Raw genomic sequence first — 25,226 nt, forward strand, 5'->3', positions numbered from 1 at the left:
TGGTGATTTCATGATTAGGGCTGTGTACCCGATGAGTTCATGATGAAATCATGCTTTCCTGGTGCATAGCTTAAAGATACTGTATTAGTGATGTGATCAGATTTCAGAAAAGGAAAAATAAGAATTAACGAGCATAGCTAAATAAACGATTTAAAAGTATTGAATGTAAGGAGATGTGAAAGAATTGCTGGAAGAGGCAAAAAGGACAAGCAAGAGTGAATCGTGCTTAAACTAACCCTGTCATTGATTGAATTTAAATGTGAATTGAGAATGATCATTGCAAACGAGCATTTGTGTAGGAAGAATAGTATCATGTTTTTAAATGTTTGGAGTGAATTTGATGGATGAAAGGAATTAAATGCTTTTGATGGATTGCACTTGAAAAGATTTGGAGTAAGGTTTCGGTGAAGTTTTTGATAATGGTGGACAAAGTTTTTCTGTCCATTATTATTCCTGAATTCATAGAGATAAAAAAAAAAAGTTCAGAAGACATTGCAGAAGTGGGCAGAACAGCTCCTGGGCCAAAGGTTCAATTGGATTTTAAAAAATCACACTGACAAGTACAGAAAAAAAAAAAAGTCTCTTCTTATTCCTCTTTATAAGACTGATACAACACATCTAAATTGTTGTACACAAATTTGGTCATTTGAGTTTTTTTTTGGATGGGAAAATAGTTGAAGAGATTCATAGGTGATTGCTCAAAATGCAATTGCTGTTTTGGGTTACAGAAGCGTGAATATGATAGAAACATGAGTTACTAAAGGGATTTTATAGAGGATGCTTAAGAAATATGCAATGGTAGTGTTTTGATAAAATAGTTCTAGGTTCAAGACTGTATGATAAGTGCTTATAATTCCATTTTATTTGCAAAATTATTTAAAATTATCATCATCAGAAATCTCCAGGAAGTTGACTTCTTCAATGAAGCTATATATCACCCATACCGTCTCTTAAAATCATTTGCACTTGATGCACTTATCATTTCAATAGGCAAGCTATTTCACTCACTGCTCTGTGAGAGAAAATTCTAGCTGTCATCCCTTTCTTAACCACACACACACACAGGCTTAACTTTCATGCTTCCCATCTTTCATATAACTAAAAATTTCATCAGCCGATGTCTTATGACACCTTTTCAGAAGTTTATATACCTCTATCATATCGCCTCTTTCTCCTGTTTGCCAGTCTACAGTCCACCCACTATCTATCTGTTCTCATAATCTACCTTCCATAATCCTCATCTCATTTTTGTAACTTTTTCTCTGTACTCTTTCCATAGCTTCTTCATCTCCTCAGAACCTAGGAGACAAAATCTGCACAAAGTCCTCCAGGCACAGTCATATCAAGACCTTGTAAAGAGGAAACTGGCTTCCTTATCCTTACATGTCAATGTTCATTTCAGCATTGTAGTTATCCTCAGAGCTGTACTTGCAAATTTTGTTATGACCTTTGAACTTTAAATTCATATCCAGGCATAATCTCACCAGTAAAATATGCCATTGGAAGTCTCATCATGCCAAAGTGCATAACTTTGCACTTGCTAACATTGAACTGTCAGTCATTATCAATCACTCAGAGTTCTAACCAGTCAAGTCATTTTGAAAGTGCTACATATCCCTATTGCCTTGCCTTTGCATCATCAGCAAACAATTGAACATTTCCTTTCAGGTCCTTCCTAATATCATTAATGTATGGATTGAACAATAATGGTCCAAGGACTAATCCTGGGAGTAACACAATTGGTCAGCTTAAATCTCCCCCCTCCCTCTGCCGATGTACTTTTTTTCTGATATCTGACTCTCAGCCATCCACTTATTCAAGTCAACAGCTTATATTCTAATTCCACATCATCCAATTTATACAACAGCCTTTCGTGTATCCTGTTAAATGCCTTAGCAAAGTCTGATGGTATCATAGTGGATTCATTCCCTTTATCTGGCTCAGCTGTAACATTATTATAAAATATGAGGAAATTACCCAGACATGACCTACCTCCCTTTAGTAAACCTGTGATGTTCCTTGAAAAGAATAGCTTGTCTGTTCAACCTATTTCTATATGAAAGTTTTTACTAACTTCTCTAAAATCTTCATCACCACCACTTGAGAGAGATACTGATTAGTGGGCAGTTAGATACATCAGTTTTTGCATCCTTGTACAAGGAGACTATCATATATATTCTTTCCATACCTGTGGGATCTTTCTTGAGCTGAGACTCAAATTATACAACCAGGTCAAGGGTAACCAGTTAAACTGAATATTTCTTTAGCATGCACACATATTGCATCTGTTCCTTTTGCTGAATTCTTATCTCAGTTATTGAACAGCTCTAGAACTTCCTTATGTGCCTCAGTCTCTTCATCCATTGTAGTGGGCTCCAGAAATACAACTTAAATCTACTAATCCCCAAAAAAATGTTACTCACTCAAGGTATCGGTCTACTTTGTATATAAATATTGTTATAATTGGTATTTAAAAAACTAAATGTTATGATGACAAAATAATAATTTAATTCTTACTACACATTACATGTAATTATACAGTGCCTTTCCATATGGGTTTAAAATGTGCACCACTAACACTTACTGTCTATTTACATAAAGGTTTCATGTGTTCTCTAGTGTTCCTTTTCTTGAATAAAGCCTTACAGAGAGTAGCCATTCATATGTATCATCAATAAATCATTCAGGGTGGAGTGATTCATTGTGATGACCTCAACTTTCCTTTTATTAGATTCATTTGACTTAAATCTCATTCACATAATGATGTGTTGGTCAAGGGCTATAATTTGAGCCAGTTTTGAGAGAAATGGAAACTTGTTCCTATTGCTCATTGTTCTTTCAAAAAGGTTGTATATTTAAATGCTTTCCCACACTTTGTCGTTATCACTTGTTCCCCAAATTACTGAGACTGTTTCTTCATTATCAATGAGATATTTGCTGAAATATTTACCCAAAATATTAATTTCTTCTTTACCCTACATCTTCTAGATATTCAGGCTAGGTAAATTTGAGACAGCTGTAGCAGTATCAGATTATTTTCATTAAATCTTTTTATCAAATATTCCTTCGTGTATTAGATTTTTTTTGTTCGGCATTCGAACATCTCTCTTTGCACACATTATTTGAATGATTATATGTTTTCATTTTCTTTAACAAGCCTTTTGATGTTATAGCATCATCACCTTTTCTAGTGCCTATTTCCTCCAAATGCATTGCCATTGCAGAGTGGCTCTTAACCTCCCTACTGGCAAATGTGGATGAAATAGTGACACCAAATTGCACTTCTTATCCATGTTATTCAATGGGTTTTAGAGCTTCATATCCAGATTTATCTCGACGTCTATAGATGTCGCGGCCGGTTGGGGGGTTAATAAGTACAGTCAGTTCCCCACTATTAGACACCCATTTTACTGAATACAGATGCTTGAACTTCAGGATTTTTGTTTGTAACATGGCTGCTGCTTCTCTCAGTTTTCATCAATATTTTTAGAATTCTGATAAAAAGATGATTTTTTTTTTTTGCTACTGTTTCAATATCAGCAACAAAAGGAACATCATTAATAGAGAGAGCCATATTCAAATTATGTTCAATATAGTGTGTTGATATAAAATCTGGCATGCACATCTCTCTTTAATTTTGCTACTAGTCCATTATTTTTTACTAGCTTGTTGCCTCCTCCATATGTTCCCAGTGCCTATTAATCAATTCCAAGTTCTTCCATGACAAGAATAACTTGTTCATTTCGTTCTCTTATGTATTAGAGTACCTTGCAGGTATTGAGTTTTGCAGAGGAATTAGATAAAATAAAAAAGCCTCTTTCAGTTTCCTATTTTTATCTATGTGTCTCATTTTTATTTTATTTTTTATCTGTAGCTAGTGCCTGGATGGGACTGGCTCCCATTGGTTTCTTGTCTGATTTTATGGCACCTCAGCAGGGGGCCAACTGTTGTCTCCTACAGAGTATTGTGTATGTTAATTGCATGTGTGTTCTAATAGCCAGTTTGCTTTTTCTGAGGGACAAAAAAAACCAGAGTTTCTGGGAGGGAAAAACCCTCTGTCTCTGTATGAAATGGCTAATTCACCTTCAGTTGAAAAGCCCTAATGAAGGTTCTTTATGTCCTAGATGGAATTCAAACCTAGGTCTTTTCAACCAAAGTGCTTAGTATACTGACTGAGCTACAGAGGCTCATGTAATGGACAGATTTCTCCTCATTTGAAATGTCTATAGAAGCACCTAGAAGAAGACTCACTCTATTCTTCTTCTTTGAGTGCCATCTCCTATCGGAGATTGGTGACCACCTCAATCACTATTGAAGTCTTTAATTTCCTTAACTAATTCTTGTTTAATAGTATCAGCAATAACTGACGTCACTTTGGCACTATCTAAATTATTTTAAGTTAATTCTTTCCTAATTACATAAGATGCTATCTCCTGTTTGGAAATTAAACTTTTTTTTAATAAATTCGTTGAGAACCACCCCTAATCAAAAAACTTGACAGTGGATGAGATGCTTTAAAATGGGGGGGGGGATGTAAATTATGCAAAGAAAATACATTTTGAATGTATTTAAAACCAGGCTGAAAATTCACTTGTCTCTGATAACTTGCCTGTGGGCGAGTAGATTTCTTGAGTCCTGGCTATAGCAGTGCACCATGTTTCATATACCATGTTGATACATCTTAGTGAAACTAGATGCATTATCTGAACAATTGCACTGCTTCTGACACAAATGATTAAATGATTTTTAAATAATTAAATTATTAAAGTGATTCTTTCCCATTCATTGTTTCTTTTACTTGAAGTATAATAATAAAATTCTTTTGGGTTTCCTCTAACCTACCTACTGACTTTGCTTTCTGTACATTGCTTTATACTTTTCTGGATTGCGCTTTATACGTAGTCTGTTCAATAAGTTATAAGACTATATTTATACAGAAAACAGATTACCTTTAATCATCATCATTTACATGGTCTTTTTCGAAGTAACTACCGTGAGACTCTATGCATTTGTCCCAACGTTGCGTCCACTTCTTAAACACATGTGAAAGTCCGTTTTTTGAGAGTTCTTTCAAAACTGCCTCTGCAGCTTTTACACATGCTTTGTTGCTTTCGAAATGGCAGACTCTTAGTTGTTTCTTGAGCTGAGGAAACAGCCAGAAATTGCATGGTGCGAGATCAGGACTGTATGGAGGGTCTGGTAGGATATCTATGTTGTTCTTCTGCAAAACGTCCACTACACAACCAGCAATATGTGGCCTTGCATTATCGTGGTGCAATAAGAAGCCATTCTTCAGCAATGGATGCTTCCTTTTGACGTGCTGTACCATTGTCCGTAAAACATCCACATAGTATGAGCCGTTTACAGTATTCCCAGATTCTACAGCGTGTTGGTAAACAATGCCTTTGTAGTCAAAAAACATTATGGTCATAACTTTACCAGCTGATTTTACAGTTTTTGCTTTCTTGGGGGTAGGCGAAGACGGATGCTTCCATTCACTGCTTTGTTGTTTCATTGTAGGGTCATGGTGATACAACCAAGCTTCATCTGCTGTAATGATGCGTTTTAAGAAGTTGTCGCCTTCTTGTTTCAGTCTTTCTTTCCATTCTGTGCACACATCCACTCGATGCTGCATTTGCTCCGGTGTCAAGAGTTTGGGAATCCATCAGGCGCAAACACGTTTCAGTCCCAAATGTTTGGCCATGATTGAGTGAACGCTTCCCACAGAAATATTCAGGACAACATGCAGCTGGCGTACTGTAATTCTGTGATCCCCCTTGATTATAATTGCTGCTGTGTTGATCATTGTCTCTGTGATGGACATTGAAGGTCTTCCCTCACGTTCAAGATCTTCCACATTTTCCCTTCCTTCCTTAAAAGTTTTATGCCAGCGAAAAACACTTGTCCTCGACATTGCTTCATCGTGGAATGCTTCGCGTATCATGTTAAAAGTGTCCGATGCCAATTTTTGCAAACGCACACAAAATTTAATCGCATAACGCTGTTCCAAGGACGCTTCCATTTCGACCACTGGTCGCAGCTCGTAGGCACGCCGAAACAAGCTTGCATTTAGTCACATGACACTGGCACATCAGCTCATATACGCCATCTATCAACCTCTTTTGTTAATACAAACAGCAACATTTCTTTATTCCACAGAAATTAATATTGTGATGAGTGGTTTTGCGACAGTAAAATTAGTCTCATTATTTATTGAACAGCTCTCGTATATTCCATAACTTCTCTAATTCTTATTCTCACGATATCCCTTTCACATAATTATCTTCTTATGAATCTCTTAATAACGTTGCACATCTGTTTCATTCCTGACTTTGATTTTAGAATTTTAGGGACACATTCAGATACTACAGCATTTATTCATCTTTTCAGAATTTTCTATATGCTGTTGCTATCCTTTCCAGTGAGTCCAACGGTAGCTGATACCATTGGACTGAACGCAGTATTCTCTTGAGTTTGTCATAATTTCCAGCTTTGTAGTTCAGAATGTAACCTTTCCTAATTGAATCATCCATATACTCCTAATTACTTCCAAGGTTATTTTAGTCAGCTATTATATAATATCAGGACAATTTGGAGATGCATTTCATCATTCCCACCAACTGAACTGTTGGGTCTGTAGCCCCCCCCCCATATATATATATATATATATATATATATATCATTGCATTAGCCTAAACTTCACATCAAATAGCCTCAAAACTCACTGCTGCATGGAACATTATTACTCTTATTGCTTTCTTGAATTTCTACCCCTAACTGGATTTATTAAAATTCTCTTATACCATTAGCAGTATCTCTCACACTCCTCTTTTGTCCTTCCTAAAAGATACTATATTCTTTATACTTGATTCCAGTTGGTGTCTGATTCTGAGAGCCAAATTTCATTGCTGACAATCTTAAGCCATAGCACATTCATCAAGAAACAATCTCCTGTTGATGCTCCTGCTTTTTTGTATTTTACATCTACAGTCTGCTTTGCCCAGTTGGAAAACTTTCTCTTCCCATCTCTGTGCACTCAAAAAGTCTACCAGTATATCCATTCAAGGTCTACCTCTTCACCAGATTCATAACCATGCTTGTTGACATTTATATCTCTATCACATTTGCATACCTTAGTTGCACTTGCACACATACTCTTACCATTCCTTCCCATGAGTATGGTTTCCTCTGACTCTGTATTACTTGCCACAAATTTATCCAGGCTCATTATGCCAAATCCATTCATGTTTAGGTCATCTCTCTTATACAAATCTTTTCTGCTATCATAGCCCTTCTTAACTCGGTACTTTTGTATCTCTTATGGGGGGGGGGGCTCTTGTTCTGAATTTTCCCAATAAGTAGATGTTGATGTATTTGGCTGGATGCTAACTTCATCTTCAAAAGTTTCTTCATCATCTGAGTCACCGCTAGAGTCGTCTGTAGGATCATCTTCGGAATCGGAACCAAATATTTCATGAAATTCATCATCGCTCATATTAGCATAATCTTCTACTTCTATATCAGTAAGTATTCTTTTACTGGCCGTGGCGAAATTGAAGGTTCTCAGAGACTAGACGCAATAAACACCATCATCAGCGCATGTAATATATAGGTGGAAGTGTTACGAGATTACTCATAGTGACCTTGAAGACGCGAAAGCTCTTGGCATGCGAGAACAAACTATGCCTGAGGAATGTGGCAGCGAACATGTTAATTTATAGTTTAACCAAGTGAAAAAACTTTACATTTAAAATTTAAAATTTTTTTCTTTGAAAACAATAATTCTTTCTTGTTAAGAAGAGTAGGAAATGAATACCAAATATAACAGAAAAATTTAGGCAAATGAGTAGAGCTAATAATAACAGTATAACAACAGTAACTAATAATAACAGTATAAGTTCTTGCTGGATTTCTGTTCAAGACATGAAACTAGCCATCACAAGCACAATGTTACATCATAAAGATATATTCATAAATTCACATGGAAAGAAGACACAAAAAATAAGAGAATTCTTGTTAACTATGTTATTGCTGATAATGATATCTTCATGCTGGTTAAGGATACAAGAGTATATATATAAGCGAACCAAGTAAAAGGATTTGATATAGGAAGAGATCATAATTTAGTTTTGAGAAAGATAAAAATGAATATCATATTGAAAATAAATATAAGAAGGTTTTAATGCATCTCTCTCTCTCTCTCTCTGAGGAACTTTCATGGAGGTAATGTAAACTTATAAAGAAATATTGGTGTGTGTGTGGGGGGGGGAATTGCTTAAAAACAATAATTAAACCTTAGAGATTCAGTAGTAGTCTGTGTAAACTATATATATATATATATATATATATATATATATATATTTAAAAAAAAAAACATTCAGCCATAGAGGCATGTGGCAAACTGGATGGATAAAAAAAAATCAGAACACTATTACTCAGAAAGGTAAAGAGACAGTCATGGAAAAGAAGAAAGTGTATTTTAAGTTCTTAGCAAGTAAATATTAAGTATAATATTTATAATATGAATAGCAAGTAAAATATCTTTATTCTTACAAAAGTTTTTGACTTCTTTGCAAAGTTTTTTTTGAAAAGAGCCTCTTTAACTCATTCGGTTTCACTGGTGCCTTTTTCATTGGAAAGACCTGGGTTCAATTCCCATCTAGGATATGAAAAACATTTATCAGTTCAAATGAAGATGAGTTAGCTATCCTGATAAGGAGGTTGCAGGGTTTTTCATCCCACAAATTTGACCAACTAGTCAAAAGAACACACACTGTTGACAGTCATAATATACTATGTAGATAGGATTAACTGTCCCATCAGTGAGGTTTCAAAGTAGCCAAGTTACTTGACTGTGACAGCTACTGAGTCTAACATGCAATGGAAAATGGCTGACAAAATGTTCTGGAGGTTATTGAAGAAGCTTAGAAATGGAGGAAAGAGTATAAAAGAAATCCTAAATGTTATAGGTGATATCAAAATGGAAGTTATTCTATATGTTTGAAGTAATCATTTTGAAAGATTGTTAAGTTAAACAAGAAGTGACAGAACAGTGGAAGAAAATATTAGAGGAATGCATTCAGGAGTCATGTCAATACTTGAAGTTAAAAGAGCTGTCAAAAACATGATGTGAAAAGGTAGCTGAGGTAGTTATTTGACCAGAAATGATCAATATTGAGGTATAAAGGTTTTACAGTGGCTGCGGTGCTTAATTTAGAAGGCATAGTATAAAGGTTGAATTCATGATGATGGGAGTAAAACTCATCTATAAAAAGGAAAAATGCGAGAATTAGAGGAATTTCTGAGTGTTCCAATAAACTTATGCAGGCATACTTGAAGAGAATAAGTTTTAAATTTTCAGTTTAAGGCAAACATTTGAGTCATCATTTAAACATAAGGATCTGTATTTAAATCTTGTAGATGATAAATAAATGCATATGACAAGGTGCCAAGAGAACGTCTTTTCAATAATTCTATAATCATGTGGTGTAAATGGGACATTATATCAAGCAGTATACAATAAAACCCCGTTTTTACATTTTCCTGCGTGGATGTTATTTCCCGTGATTTACGTTTTTTTCTCGGGTGGCAATACTGATTTTTGAATCAATTTCTGCAGAAATCTGCGTATTTCTGTTCCCAGATGGCATTGCTTTCAGCTGTAGTTTCGCTTCTGCCATCATGGTGACCTGCACGCTTAAAGCAGTAATGTAGTCATGAGCAATACCATGATTTTTCAATCACGGTACGAATTGATATTGTAGAATTTCTGCTACATAATTTAGCGTGTGAAAGTTGCTTTCAAGTTGCGGTGGCAGATTACGTGTAGCTTGGCATGCCGGAACACGTGTGTGCATTTAGCAAAAGATCTTGGACTCTCCGTGTCCACATTGAACACGACAGTAAAAAACAGGTCAAGCATTGAACTCAATGCAAAGCAATCTAGCACTATGTCAAAAAAAAAAAAAAAATGAAAAGCAAACACAATCAATAATTAAAGATTTTTTTAAATAGATAAATGTAAGTAATTGTAAAATCGTTTATTTTCAGTTACTAAATTTTGTAATCGAGTATGTAGACTTGCATACTAGCAGTAAGTCATATTTTAGCATTTTTTAAATGTTTTTTTTACATTTCCTGCTATTTACACTTTTTTCCATCAGTCCCCTGAAAAGTGTTAAAAAAAGGGGGGGAGGTTACTGTATATTGATATATTGCTTGATATAACTATTGTCTAACACTTGATTTTATATCACGTGTCAGACAGTAGTGCACATTATTTCCACTATTATTCATCTTTTTCGATCACATTATGAAAACCTGATATCAGAATTGGAGTTGATTCAAATATGGTATGTACATATCCCCTGGTCAAAAATATAGATTAAAAATAAATTTAAAAAAAAAATTGCCATTTTCTTACTGGTATGAGTGATCCTGCAAAAACATACAAATATTTTTCATTTGTTTCATTATGTTTGATGTGTATTAATAGTAAAGCTAAATGTTTTAATAAACATCAATGACAGTAAATAATTTTCAGCTTGAGAATATTATATACACCACATTTTTTTATAATTACTCAGGTATTATTTATATTAACCTCATTCCGTTTCACTTATCAAATGTTATTCAAAAAACTGGAAACTTTTTTTGAATAAATATCTAATTACACATACCAGTAGTCTTACACAATAACTATTGGAGAAGGTGACTTTCTGGTTTTTAGTTCACCCAATGGTGATAAATGTACTATAGTTTTGCAGGTGAGATTCAACCAGAATTAGGTTTATAAGAAGCAAATTTAGTTGACTGTATCAGACATTGGACTTTAGAGGAAGAAAAATTCATTTGCTCTCTTAGCATGAAAATAAATTTGATCAGTTGTATGTGAACAACTTATAGCTGGCAATGCAATATAAAACATCCATTTACAGTCAATTTTCACTTTAGCAACACCAATAGAACAAACTTATTCACTTATTGTAACAAATGTACCCAAAGTTTCTGGCCAAATTCCTTATAACATCAACGTTGTTCTTAAAGGAAATGCATTATGGTAAACCTATGATTTTCTTTGGTTTTCCCTCATAGATGTAGTGGCAGTTGATAGGATTTACTAATTAACCATATATTGCATGCAGACACTCTGCAACAGCAGAGTGTCTGCATGTTTATATAATTTTTTTCTTCTTAATAATAATAAACATTTTAATTTTATTTAAAAAAAAAAATGCAATTTTTTTTCGATCTTTATTGAAGGAACTTTTATTTTCATTATGGCTGATTCTTTTCACGATAGCTTTACTTTAGGTTTATATATTTTACTGATTTATTCAATTCTTTTTAACAGATTGGATACAGTGATTATCAGTTGTACATCATTGCTTCTTCTTCTGAACAGCGTGATGATTGGATCAACACCCTTAGAGAATGTAGGTATTTTGAATGTATAGCTTAATAATTAATACGTGGAGTTTTTTTTTAGGTGTGTATATGGTCAGATGTAAAACAGCTTTCTGGTTGGCAGGAATCTTTTGGTGTGTACTGTTCCAACCTATAGCCTATTTGTTCAATAGCAGAAACATTATCCAATCTATCAACTAGTTTTTGTCATTATTTGACGAAAGATACTTGTAAATAAATTTATAAATAAAGAACTTTCTTCATGCATTAATAGTTCTTACATTATATATTTTGTTTTTTGAGGTTTTGCTAAGAGAATGTGTTTAATTAGTTATGTTTAATTGTTTATATAAACTATAAATTTATAATTTTTTATTTCTGAATCATTTTTCAAATAATTCCAAGCAAGTTGTAACTAGTTAAGCTAATGATTTAACTGACCAAGATTTTCGTGCATGCATGTGGTTTTCATATTTCTTCTCATTAATAATACAGGTAACCTTCGTATAACGCAGATGTTAGGTTCCATAGAAATGCCGCGTTATATGAGACTTAGATCACCTAGAAAAAGTAGGGTCAGGTTCCGAAATCGTTTTTTTTTTTTTTAATTATATAAACAACAATGATATATCCAACAAAAATATATTTTTTATTTAATTCATGTAAGTAAAGAAAACATAAACTATGAGACAAATATGTAGTATAAAATTATAAAAATTACAAATTGTACATAAATTTCATTGCACATACTGCATAAATGTTTTAGACACAGTAAAATAAAGTGCATATTTTAATCGTCATCACTGTCTTCAGAAATAACATTTTGTAGATGTTCTTTAAGTGGCTGGAGGTCATCACCACTTGAAATCTCTTGGACATCATTTGTATAATTCTCATTGCATACTTCGGCTGGTTTAGGCATCAAGAAGTCAGTAATAAGACTTTGCTTTCCACTATGCTGCAATTTTTTTATTAAGTTCATAATATGGTGCTAAACAAATATCCAATTGTCTCATCAATTTTCCTGAGTGCTCCATTGAGGGATCACTATCCATAAAATAACTTCCTAACTTTCTTGCCAAGTCCAATCCTTCTGCTAATTTCTTTAAACTGAATTCTTTAACGGATTCATCACAATCAGAATTTTTGGAAGAACTTTCCCACCATTTGGTTCGCCATCATCTATTAATTGTACCAGTTCCTCCTCATTTAAATCTGTTTCTGCATCAGTTAATTCACTAATTTCGTTTTCAACCATATCGCAAAAGCACTCTCCACCAAAAATGTGTGCGATGTTTATTATGACTTAGCTCTGCATCCACTGGAGGTACAAAATTTTGTTCCAGAACGGTTTCAGGCCATATTCTTTTCCAGCAAGCATTCAGCATAGAGGGCTGTAATTCCTTGATGGACAGAGAAATAATTTTTACACAATTCAATATTGAAAACTCTTTCCACTCTTGAGGCAGTGTCATGTTTGGATTAGATTCAAATTTTTCCAAAATTAATTGAAATTTGTTCAATTGTTCAATAAAATGTTTGCCGAATATAATATGACTTAAATGTTGATTATTATTTCTTGGTCGAGTGGTTGAATAAGTGAAGTGGTATTAGGCGGCAAAAAAGTTATTTTAATATTCAGATGGCTTAAATTTGTTGAGTGGCTTGGTGCGTTATCTAAAATTAGTAGAATTTTGAAGTTCATATTCTTTTTCTTTGTGTAACTTTCTACATCGGGTACAAAACACTTGAAAAACCAATTTTCAAACATGTTAGCTGTAACCCATGCCTTTTTTTTGTTGGCCCGCCAATAAACAGATAGGGTGAAATTGTCAAGCCCTTTCATCGTACAAGGATTTGCAGATCGGTTAATAAACATTGATTTTGTCATGTAATTACCTGATGCATTACTACAAAACAGTAGAGTAATTCTGTCTTTAGAAACTTTGAATCCAGGAGCTGATCTTTCATTTTTCGAAATATAGGCGTGTTTTGGCATTTTTTTCCAATATAACCCAGATTCATCCGCATTGAACACCTGGTCTGCATTGTAACCACCTTCTTTAATGATTTTTAAAAGTTCTGCTGGGTATTTCCGGGCAGCTTCAATGTCTGCTGATGCTGATTCTCCCTGGATTTTAAGATTATACAAAGAAAACCCCTTTTTAAAGTTTTCGAACCAGCCCTTACTGGCAGAAAATCCATGCTGAGAGATTTCTTCTGAAGAATCTTGATCAAGTTCTTTTAAATGTTTATAAACTTTGAGAGCTTTTAGCTTAATAAGGTGTCCATCCAAAGGAATTTTCTTTTGAGTGCAATCCTCTATCCAAATCATTAGATTTCTCCATTTTTTTTATTAGAATATCGCAAACATGAGCAACGCACTTTGCACTTACCGTTGACCCAGCAATAACACTTTCTCAGATTTTATGTTCATTTTGTTTGATTATTCGAATTGTTGATTCATTTAAATTCAGAGTCCTTGCAACAACTCCTGGTTTTTCTCCAATTTGCAAACGATCCAAGATTTTAATTTTCTTCAATGTTGGTTTTTCCCTTTTGTTGCAGTTTTAGTGGCCATTACAATAAAAATAAACTTTTACATAAAAAAAAAAAAAAAAAAAGCATTACATATATATATATAACTCACTAGAAAATAAACTGCTCAGCTTGAGGATAACACACTTATGATTTTAAATGCGCTTTCCTGGCAGAAAATGAAGACAATTTTCAACAATAACACTTTATACAGTAAACCCTAGATGGCGAGCCTGTGGCACTCGTGCCAGAGGTGGCACATCTGAGAATTTTGCTGGCATGTCAACGATTTACAGGTGATATCCTTTTATACGTTTATAAATTATTCAAGTTTTTTTTTTTTTTTTTAATTGTTACAATATGTACAAGCTGAATTTTGCTTTACACAAGACAGCAGCTATAAAGATGTGCATATGATTGGTGCGGTATTAACAAAAGATCACGTAATCCAAAGACAAAAGCAACCGACAAGTGTTGAGTTGAAATGCTAATTCTCTTCAATCGAATTCCATAACATCTGAAACTGTCATAACAACATTCACTAGTTTTAACACATTCGCAACAGGGTGTCATTTATCATTCCGATGGAACTTCTCATTACTGACTGGCTCAACTCGCACAAATGTTTCAGGCCTTGGTTGAATTTTATGGTTTCTTAAAGGCAAACTCACACATTCATTATATGGCATGTTTCAATTCTTAGTAGCCTTTTATTTGAAGTTAGCCTTTGTGATCTGTCATAATGACATCGAGAATTTCAAATGCAATAAAACAAACACTTATTTCATAATTGAAAAATTGGACAATTGTTTTTAGTTGGATACTGTGTTTCGGTGCAACATATGGTTTTTCTCAAGTCTATACATCATAGTTTCTGTGAGAAGGGACATGTGATTTATTAGTTAGTGCCGTTTTTATTCCATCTGTCTCTAATTGCACTATTTGTTGAGAATAATAGAGACTGCAAAAGCCTCTGTACAGTACCTTATTCAGTGATACAATAAAACTAAATTCAATACTTATAACTACTTGCACGATACGGACAGACACAAATTTAACGAAGATAAAATTTGATTTTTAAGTCCCACGGTGAAAAATATGAAAAAAAAAAAAATAATAAAATAAAATAAATGGTTACTAGAAATTATAGACCGCGTTATATCGAAACCGCGTTGAACAAGGGATACTACAATTTGTAAACCGCATTGTATAAGTACCGTGTTATACGAGGGTTACCTGTATTTGAAATTCATTTGAAGTAGAAAAATTTTAAATGAAGAAAATTCTAAAATTGGCTATATAGATATTTCAGTAGGAATCTGGAGATGAAAAAAAAATAAAGCAGTAGTTTCTTATGTGGAAACAGCATACAGAAATAGTTTAAATCAAGTCTGTTTTAATGATGTGTAAGGAAAATTATAAAAGATCCTTTTTGATGAGAAAAATAATACTCATTATCATATCTAGTTAGAATATGAGTCCACTGCATGCTCATTAATGAAGATGACGAATTTATCAAGATGCTAGCAGTGAGGGCTATTCTTGTTGTAGAGTTCATGGAGGATTTATGGATAGGAATGAAGAGTGCACTCTTTCACCTTAGGATAGCCCACAACATGATCTATCCAAAAGAAGAAGAAAACTGAACCCTTCCCTCTTTGTATCAAGGCATTTCAAAGGAAATTGTATAAATTAGGGATCATCTGAGATGATTGCATGTTCTCTGTGTAAAACAAAAAACCAATACCTTGTTTTGGGATGGAGTAACTTTCAAGTAGTAGACTACTCTTTCTATAATTTTTTTCTTCAGCTAAAAATTTATAGAGAATTTCAGAAATCACTGGAGTGCCATAATTACAGAAATCATTGGATTATCAAAGGGTATCTATATAATATTATAAAAGTATAAAAATAATTACAAATGAGATATCTACTTTTAGTAGAGGAGATAATGTCAGAAACAAAATGATAGAGATGAACTTAAGGAGAAGCCAGCTATAGGTGTTGAACTACCATTTTGTTTTTCAAACAGTTGTTTGAAACCTTAACTTATATTGCCATTAAACACATGTAAGGAAATACAAGATACAAGGTTTGGCAATTGTTATCTTATTCAAAATAGAAATAAAGAACAAAATAGAAGTACTAGACACTATAATCACAAGAGACTGAATCCATCAGTCTTGCCAATAGTACAGAATTGTTTAAAGTTTAATTATATATACTAAAGATTTTTATGAATCAGTTTAAGAGCCTCTATAATTCATCTGGTATGAACAGTGCTTTAGAAGAACTTGAGTATGAATACTGTCTATCATATGATTAACCTTTTATAAAGGTTTTTCAATTGAAGATAAATTGGCTGGCTTGATATGTAGAAGTGGTTTTTGTCTCTTGAGAATTTTTTTTATCCTATAACAAAGGCAGATTGGTGAGGGCATACATACTTGGAGCAGACTATGCAGGTAGAATTAATCATCCTGCTATGTTTGTATGAAACCAAGTTAATTGGCCATGATTTGCCCATTGTGCCTAACAGATTAAGGAGAAGGTGAAGGATGGTTAGGCACACTGATTTTATTCAACAGTTTTAACCTATTGATGACAATAGGTTTCTTCTTTTACAACCCTTAATGTGTACCACACACACACACAGCACTGATATGCTATAAATTCTTAACTCTTGTGTGTGTGTGGGGGATTTTTTTAAGCTTTGTTGTTCTGAATTTAGACTTGAAGTTCTCAAAGACTAACTGAAAAAACTTCTTGAATTTGTTGCGCATTCAAATTTATTTTTCCTGTCCATCAGTATGCAGGTTATTCTGGATGAATTTTATTCAAATTTGGTTTTCGGAGTTCTTACCATTTCAGTCAGATCATTTGCAGGGGTAAAGGGATAAAGGTTGCTAAAATATATATTTGCAGTAATTCCATTCTGAATGGAAATTGATAAAATTTAAAATGAACATAACAGAATGTTCATATTAAGTTTTAAAAGAGGTATACCGTGAGTAGACATATCGATCGATACAAAATTAATAACGAAAAAAAAACTTGCATACAAAGATTATTTAATAGTATAATTTTCGCCTGTGTGTCACAGGCATCTTCGGTACATCACGCTCAAATTAAACAATAATTGACAATTCCAAAAAGCGTCACCTAAGTAGCTGGTGTAAGATAACTAAAAAGGTCAATAACTTTCCTAAAAATAAAATAAATAAAAATAAATAAATAAAAAAATTAATACAATAAAAAGTTAGGAAAGATTAGCTGATTTGTAAAGTACTATCTCCCATAAAGGGGATAGACGTAAGCCATCGGATCTGTTTAAGTTAGGAGAATGAAGTAGAGTTTCACATGTTTCTTTATAAAGGCGTTCCATGAGAAACTGACTTTTGTGAAGAACTCACTCTTGTCTTTCTCCAATGAACTCTGTGTCTAGTGAAGATGGCATGTTCTGCAAGTCCAGACTTTTCAGGTTTAAAGTATTCAATATAAGATTGGTGTTCTTCTAGCCGAATAGAGGCAGATCTTCCCATTTGTCCGAAATGAGATAATTCACAATAGCACGGAATCTGGTAGACACCTGGATGATTAAGATGTGGAAGCTTGTCCTTAGGAGAAGTTAGAAAGGTGGAGATTTTTCTAAACGGTTGAAAGGCAACAAAAATATTCAGTGGTTTTAAAACTTTTGCTATACGTTCACTGATGCCTTGTACATAAGGGATAGTAATGTTCGTTATTTCTTCTGTGTTTGAAGAGGAAGACATATTAAAACTACTCAAAGTTCTTTTAATGAAGCAATTCTTCTAACCATTAGATAGAAAGGAAGAAGTTATATATTGTAGTTCTTTCTGTAAAAGATCGTCTGAAGAATAAAAGGAGTGGGCCCGATGAACCAGTGTTTTAATAGTTCCTGCCTTTTGACTGGGATGGTGATGAGATTCCGCATGGATATAATGGCCTGTATGAGTCTACTTTCTATAAACTGAGAAATGTAAGTTACCATCTGGTTGGCGAAGAATTAGAAGATCTAAAAAGGGTAACTGCTTATTTGATTCTACTTCAAGGGTAAACTTGATCCCAGGATGAAATGCTTTTAACTTAGTGAGAAATTATTGAAGTTCATCCGAAGAGCCATTCCATACAGCAAAAATGTCATCGACATATTCGAACCAATGAGTAGGTCTGGGAGAAATGTTGTCAAAGATACATTTTTCAAAATGTTCCATAAAGAAATTGGAGATAGCAGGAGAAAGAGGATTACCCATTGCTGTTCCTTCAATTTGTTGATACAACTTATTTTTAAAGGAAAAATAACCAGAATTTATTAAAAAATCAAATACATTTACAATGTCTGAAGGAAATTCCTGTTGTAGTAATTCGATGCTTTCCAAAAGAGGCACATTTGTAAATAAAGAAACAACATCTAAACTGATCATGATATCAGAAACGTCCAAATGAAGATCTGAAATTTTATTTTCGAAATCCAAGTATTTTTTATATAAGTATCAGTTCTTCTAGTTGAAGAGGAGAGTAAATTTGATAAAAATTTTGAGATTTTGTAAGTGGGGCAACCTATACAATCTACGACTGGTCTTAACGGAATGCCTGGTTTATGAACTTTTAGAAGACCATACAATCTAGGTGGATGACCGAAGAAGGTTTTAAGTTTTTTTCTTTTGATCTTCATTCCATGTAGATACATTATCTATAAGAGAATTAAGTCTCTTCGATTGACTGCGGGTAGGATCCGATGTAAGAGGCCTATAAGTTGAATAGTCGCGAAGTAAAAGAGACATTTTTCTCTCATATTCCTTCCTATCTTGAATCACTACAGCCTTCCCCTTATCAGCTTTTGTAATAAAAAATTATTGTTATTCTTCAGTGATTTCAATGCTTTAAACTCAGAGTAAGAAAGATTAGGACGAGAAGGCTTCGTATGAAAAAGAATTTGTGCACATTCAAAACGTAATCTGTTGGCTGTTTTTTGGGATAAGGATCGAATACCCCCCTGTCTATGTTATGAAAAAAATTCATAAGTGGCACCTTATTCAGCGTAACAGCGAAATCATGTCCTTTTGATAAAACAAAATGTTCACAGTCTGTTAGTGGACATCCGGAAACATTTAACTACTTTATCTATATCAGTAATATTATTACTGGATCTAGGTATGCTGACCAGTGATTCAAATTTGCATTTTAGCTTGTCACGAGAATCATTAAAGACCTTTAAGTAAGAACTCGAAGATATGCACATTACAGTATTAAACATTTCAACCGTTAAAACTGATTCCAGAGCATTTTTTATATCCATAATTTCTCTATTTAAGAAGGCAAGAGATTTTTTAGCTTCGTGAAGCTGATTATTTAAAAGAGACTTACTAGCTTTGAAGTAGATCCGATGGGATCTACTTCAAGTTTTTAAGTCTTTTGGGGACTTAAAAACTTCTTTTATTTTACAACAGGTTGGAATAACCTGGGCCATCTTGCATCGTTTAAGGAATATTAATCTGTTAATGCATTTGGCCTTTTTTACCAATACTTTACCGTATCTAGCAGATTGTTTGGAAATAGACTCTTCGTGAAGTCTAGCAATAAGTTTTAAAAGAGGTATACCGTGAGTAGACATATCGATACAAAATTAATAATTAAAAAAACTCGCATACAAAGATTATTTAATAGTATAATTTTCGCCTGTGTGTCACAGGCATCTTCAGTACATTAAGCTCAAATTAAACAATAACTGACAATTCCAAAAAGCATCACCTAAGTAGCTGGTGTAAGATAACTAAAAAGGTCAATATCTTTCCTAAAAATAAAATAAATAAAAATAAATAAATAAAAAAAACTATATAATACAATAATAAAAAACAATAACAATACAATAAAAAGTTAGGAAAGATTAGCTGATTTATAAAGTACTATCTCCCATAAAGGGGATAGACGTAAGCCATTGGATCTGTTTAAGTTAGGAGAATGAAGTAGAGTTTCACATGTTTCTTTATAAAGGCGTTCCATGAGAAACTGACTTTTGTGAAGAACTCTTATCTTTCTCCAATGAACTCTGTGTCTAGTGAAGATGGCATGTTCTGCAAGTCCAGACTTTTCAGGTTTAAGTATTCAATATAAGATTGGTGTTTTTCTAGCCGAATAGAGGCAGATCTTCCCATTTGTCCGAAATAAGATAATCCACAAGAACTCGGAATCTGGTAGACACCTGGATGATATATAACTTCTTCCTTACTATTTAATGGTTATAAGAATTGCTTCATTAAAAGAACTTTGAGTAGTTTTAATATGTCTTCCTCTTCAAACATAGAAGAAATAACGCGCATTACTATCCCTTATGTACAAGGCATCAGTGAACGTATAGCAAAAGTTTTAAAACCACTGAATATTTTTGTTGCCTTTCGACCATTTAGAAAAATCTCCAGCTTTCTAACTTCTCCAAAGGACAAGCTTCCACATCTTAATCATCCAGGTGTCTACCAGATTCCATGCTATTGTGGATTATCTTATTTCGGACAAACGGGAAGATCTGCCTCTATTCGGCTAGAAGAACACCAATCTTATATTGAATACTTTAAACCTGAAAAGTCTGGACCTGCAGAACATGCCATCTTCACTAGACACAGAGTTCATTGGAGAAAGACAAGAGTGAGTTCTTCACAAAAGTCAGTTTCTCATGGAACGCCTTTATAAAGAAACATGTGAAACTCTACTTCATTCTCCTAACTTAAACAGATCCGACGGCTTACGTCTATCACCTTTATGGGAGATAGTACTTTACAAATCAGCTAATCTTTCCTAACTTTTTATTGTATTTATGTTATTTATTTATTTATTTATTTTATTTTATTTAAAAAAAATTTTTTTTTTTTTTAAAGAAAGTTATTGACCTTTTTAGTTATCTTACACCAGCTACTTAGGTGGCGCTTTTTGGAATTGTCAGTTATTGTTTAATTTGAGCTTAATGTACTGAAGATGCCTGTGACACACAGGCAAAAATTATACTATTAAATAATCTTTGTATGCGAGTTTTTTTCCGTTATTAATTTTGTTCATATTATTGTTTTATTTGCCAATAGAACTGGATTATTTCTATTGGCAAAATTCTTCGAACTGATATTAACCATTCTATACTGATTAGATGAAATTATATGAAATTTGGTAGTTAAGGTATCTGTTAAGATTTGTGAAAGCGTTTCAGTTTCCATTTAGACTGGTTGCAAAACAAAATATGGAAGCAAAAGATGGTGGTCTGAAAAGTTCTCGGCCTAACAATGAAAAAACGAATTTATAATTTCAAAGTTATTTTTCAACATAATCTCCCTTAAGACTAATGCATTTATTCCAGCTATGCTCTAGCACCATTATCCCATCCTTGTAGTGGTTTTCCGTAAGATCTGCAAAATACTCCTCTACAGCTGCAATCACTTCTTGATTCGAAGAGACACACTGACCAGCGAGGAAGAGTTTTAGTTTTGGGAAGAGATAGAGGTCAGAGGGAGCCAAATCTGGGGAATAAGGTGGATGTTCCAACAGATCCCTTAATTTTCCCATTTCCAAAACACCTTTGTGGGCAGGTGTATTGTCCTGATGAAAGATTATTTTTTTCTTCCACAAACTGGGTCTTTTCTCACGAATTGTTTCGTCTAGTCTGGTTAAAAGATCGGAATAATATTCTCTGGTTATTGTTTTACCCTTTTCAAGATAATTAATAAACCAAATGCCTTTAGCATCCCAAAGCACTAATGTCATGACCTTTCCTGCTGATGGAACCGACTTTGTCTTCTTTGTCCCTGAACAACTGGCTTCTGTCCACTGTTTTGACTGCCGTTTGGATTCTGGTGTGTAATGGTGAATCCAAGTCTCATCCTTATTAATAAATCGATGCACAAAATCAGTTTTATTCTTGTTAAAATGCTCCAAGCACTGTTCAGAGATTTTCGTGCGAGTGCGTTTTGATGTGCTGTGAACAAGCGCACCACCCATTTTGCACAAAGCTTTTTCATTTGCAATTCTTCATGCAAAATATATCCTACACGTTCTTTTGAAATGCCTATAGTCTCAGCAATTTCATGCACTTTGACTTGGCGGTCATCCAATACCATATCGTGCACTTGATCAACAATTTCTGGTGTTGTTACACTTTTTGGACATCCTTCACATGGATCATCTTCAAGGCTGGTACAGCAACGTTTAAACTCGGCAGCCCATTTCTTAATAGTTGAAAATGGAGAAGGGTGCCCATAAATTTTATGAAACTTTGAATGAATTTCTTATGCTGTTAAACCTTCTTTTACAAAGAATTTTATAACTGCACGATACTTAATTTTATCCATTTCAAGCTATACAGACAACACTTTTGCTTCCTAAGGCAGCTGTATAAAACAGTATTTGATGGAATGACTTGCAATTTCACATGGATGCTTATGACAGATGTACCAGCTTAGAAAAAACAAATCTTGCCGATAGTGTTGCCATCTATGGTCAAGACCTAGAACTTTTCAGATCACCCTCATATAGGCATTCAAACCCAATCTCCTGTTTATAACCAAACTCCAAATCAGAGTTACAATCACAGTTCCACCTCATACTAAATATGCTTGCTTTTGCCACAAAGTGCACACACATGTTTTTGTGCAGTCTGATATTTTTTTGCCAGAGGATGTTTAATCTTTAATATCCTATTTTTGACCTTCTTTATCTCATTATGTGTCATTTATCTTTGTTCTGTACTGTATCCTAATTCTGAAAATCACTCTGATCTCTTTGGTTATTTTTTGAAGTACTCTACTTTAGCGACTATACACAACTCCAGCTGGCTTCCTTTTTCCAGCGTAACTGATCAAGTTGAAATTGAAGATGAATTTGCTGTAAACAAAACAAGTTGTTCATCTACAATACCTAACAGTTTTTTTAAAAAACAAAAACTCCAGCTGTATTCTCAGCTTACACTGAAGCATGCAGTAATGGCACAGCAACATTAAGAAATCCTATGAGTGAGCTAAATGCAGAAACTCTCCAAGAAGCACAAATGACAATTATGCCTTCTGGTACTTTTCAGACTGTTGGGTTTAGTTTCTACCCATTTATTCTCCTGCCTATCTCTCTCTAATCCAGGTGATACTGACCTCTTGGCATCATTTGTCTTCCAACTAGTGGCTAGATGACCAAGACAATCGCCTCTCACAATTCCAGGAACACCACACTGTACCCCTACCCCCAACATTCCACAAGAAAGATAGATGAGTCTGTCTACCTAGATATCAAAAAGTCTTCTGGTCCTGATGATATTTCTCCTCCAGTTATACTTAACATATGTACTCCTGAACTAACAGCTGTCCTTTATCATCTAAACATCCACCTAGAACATGAAAGCAAGACCATATTCAGCCCATTCAAAAAAAAAAAAAATCTATTTTCTCAGACTGATACCGAACTCTGACTTCTAGCACAAACACATTATTTCTTAGTATTGCCAGCCTTCAAAAAGACCATTCTTTTTTTTGCTCAAGATTACGTTTTACCTGTTCAGTTACTGCTCTATACAAATTCCAAATTTACCCAACCTTAGAATATTGATTTCACACATTTGGGGATTGTTCACTGAATACCTTTTTTATCCATCTATACTCCCACCTATCTCTCTCTCTCTCTCTCTCTCTCTCTCTCTAATCTGGATGGCACTAATGTCTTGTCATCACTTCTCTTCCAACTTCTGCATTGATGACCAAGACTATCACCTCCCACAATTCCAGGAACAACACGTGTATGCACACTCCTCATAGCACACACATGCTACCAGAGGAGTTTGCAAGTAAATTAAATAATTAATTACATTGTTTATTCTGTTGCATAATATGGTTTGTAAATGTTAGCATTTATTATTATTTTTTTTTTTTTTGAAAAGTCCTTAATGTTGTCCAAATGAGAGCAATTTAGCCAATTGAAAATCCTCACTCTCACAAATTATTTCCATTTACTGTGTTACAAAAGTTTGGTTTCCATGTTCTTTCTGCAGCTACTTCATGAACTGAAGTGGCTTAAAAAAATTTGATTTACAGATTACTTAATCTTAGCCCAACTGTATCACTAAAATGTGTTCTTGGTTTCTTGGATTTGATTAATGCTGGAGGGGGAAAAAAAAATAATGTTATCACAGTAGAAAATGCAATTATCAACTTTTTTTTGAAGAAAGCAAACCAATCTTGTTGAATGGTGTGCAGTTCTAAGTTCTAGAAATTCTTAGCCAAATGCAGGATTCCATGGGTTCGAATGATATTTGTATATTTAATCCATATTTGCCTCTGAAATCTGCTTAACTTTTGATTTTTTATAACTTTCTTGCACACGTATGTTTTCAATATGATATGCAATTTTATTCTGCTCAAAACCTAAATGTAATCACTTCCTCTTTGAAATTCCCTGTATAATTGTGTCCTGAACAAACATTAAGATATCATAATAAAGCTTTTCTTGTTTCTTGCATCTTTTCTCAATGAGAATTTGTGCACATGTATGTTGTAATGTAGTTTTAATTGCGATTAGTGCATGCTCTTAACAGAAATCTAGTAGGTACCTTACCATTATTGTTTGCTTTGCTCTTTTCTGCAAAATGGTATTCTTATTTTAGTTTCTTTAACCAAGCATAAGAAACATTTTGCATGTGCAGTATTTTCATGTCTGGGCTGTTTGTATATTGAGGCTGTTGTCTTCACATCAGTTGCCTCATTATCCCATAATGCACAGCATATTTCCTTTTGGACATGTCTATTGGTATAGATTATGGAAAAACATCACTACCCAGATCAGTTTCAATCTTTATTGAGCTATCCTCAGTTGGGAGCCTGATCTAGGAAAGTAGTTGAGTAGCCCAGCCATGAAGAGACTGTACTTTGTGTGCAGACTTTGTTTGCTTTATGCTTGGGCAAAGGATTAAAACTAAAATATAATTTCTTGTCTAGTATAATTTACTTTGTAACCAGAATGAAAAACTTTCTACAACTGTGATAAAGTAGTTTGTTAAAGCAGATAGTTTTGATATAGTGAATTTCTTTTTGCAAAACATTCTACCTATGGGCTTTGGTTAAGGATTTTTCAATAGTTTGCTACAGTGAGAGTCAGTTGTCAATAGGTTTGTGTAATCATTAGCTTGGATGAGAGATAATGTGAGAATTGTCACTTATGGAGATGAAATTATATGTTTAAATGAATTAGATGAAGCTCTTCACGTGGCAGTGACAATCATCCTCCATCTAAAGACATTCACA

The 25,226-nt window shown here is 33.8% G+C and overlaps 1 protein-coding gene across 4 annotated transcripts in view; it reads left to right on the plus strand.

Moving 5' to 3' along the window:
- Positions 1 to 25,226, plus strand: part of LOC150100243 (tyrosine-protein kinase Btk-like) — a 152,945-nt gene that overhangs the window by 28,097 nt on the left and 99,622 nt on the right. For all 4 annotated transcript variants that reach the window (XM_090402576.1, XM_090402573.1, XM_090402574.1 and 1 more), the window contains exon 4: positions 11,354 to 11,435. In XM_090402576.1, the coding sequence (XP_090258702.1) occupies positions 11,354 to 11,435 (82 nt within the window). The remainder of the gene's footprint in view (positions 1 to 11,353; positions 11,436 to 25,226) is intronic.

This window comes from Typopeltis vanoorti, chromosome 13 (genome assembly GCF_054136105.1).
Source record: "Typopeltis vanoorti isolate ZY-2024b chromosome 13, IOZ_Tvanoo_1.0, whole genome shotgun sequence".
NCBI classification, from domain to species: domain Eukaryota; kingdom Metazoa; phylum Arthropoda; class Arachnida; order Uropygi; family Thelyphonidae; genus Typopeltis; species Typopeltis vanoorti.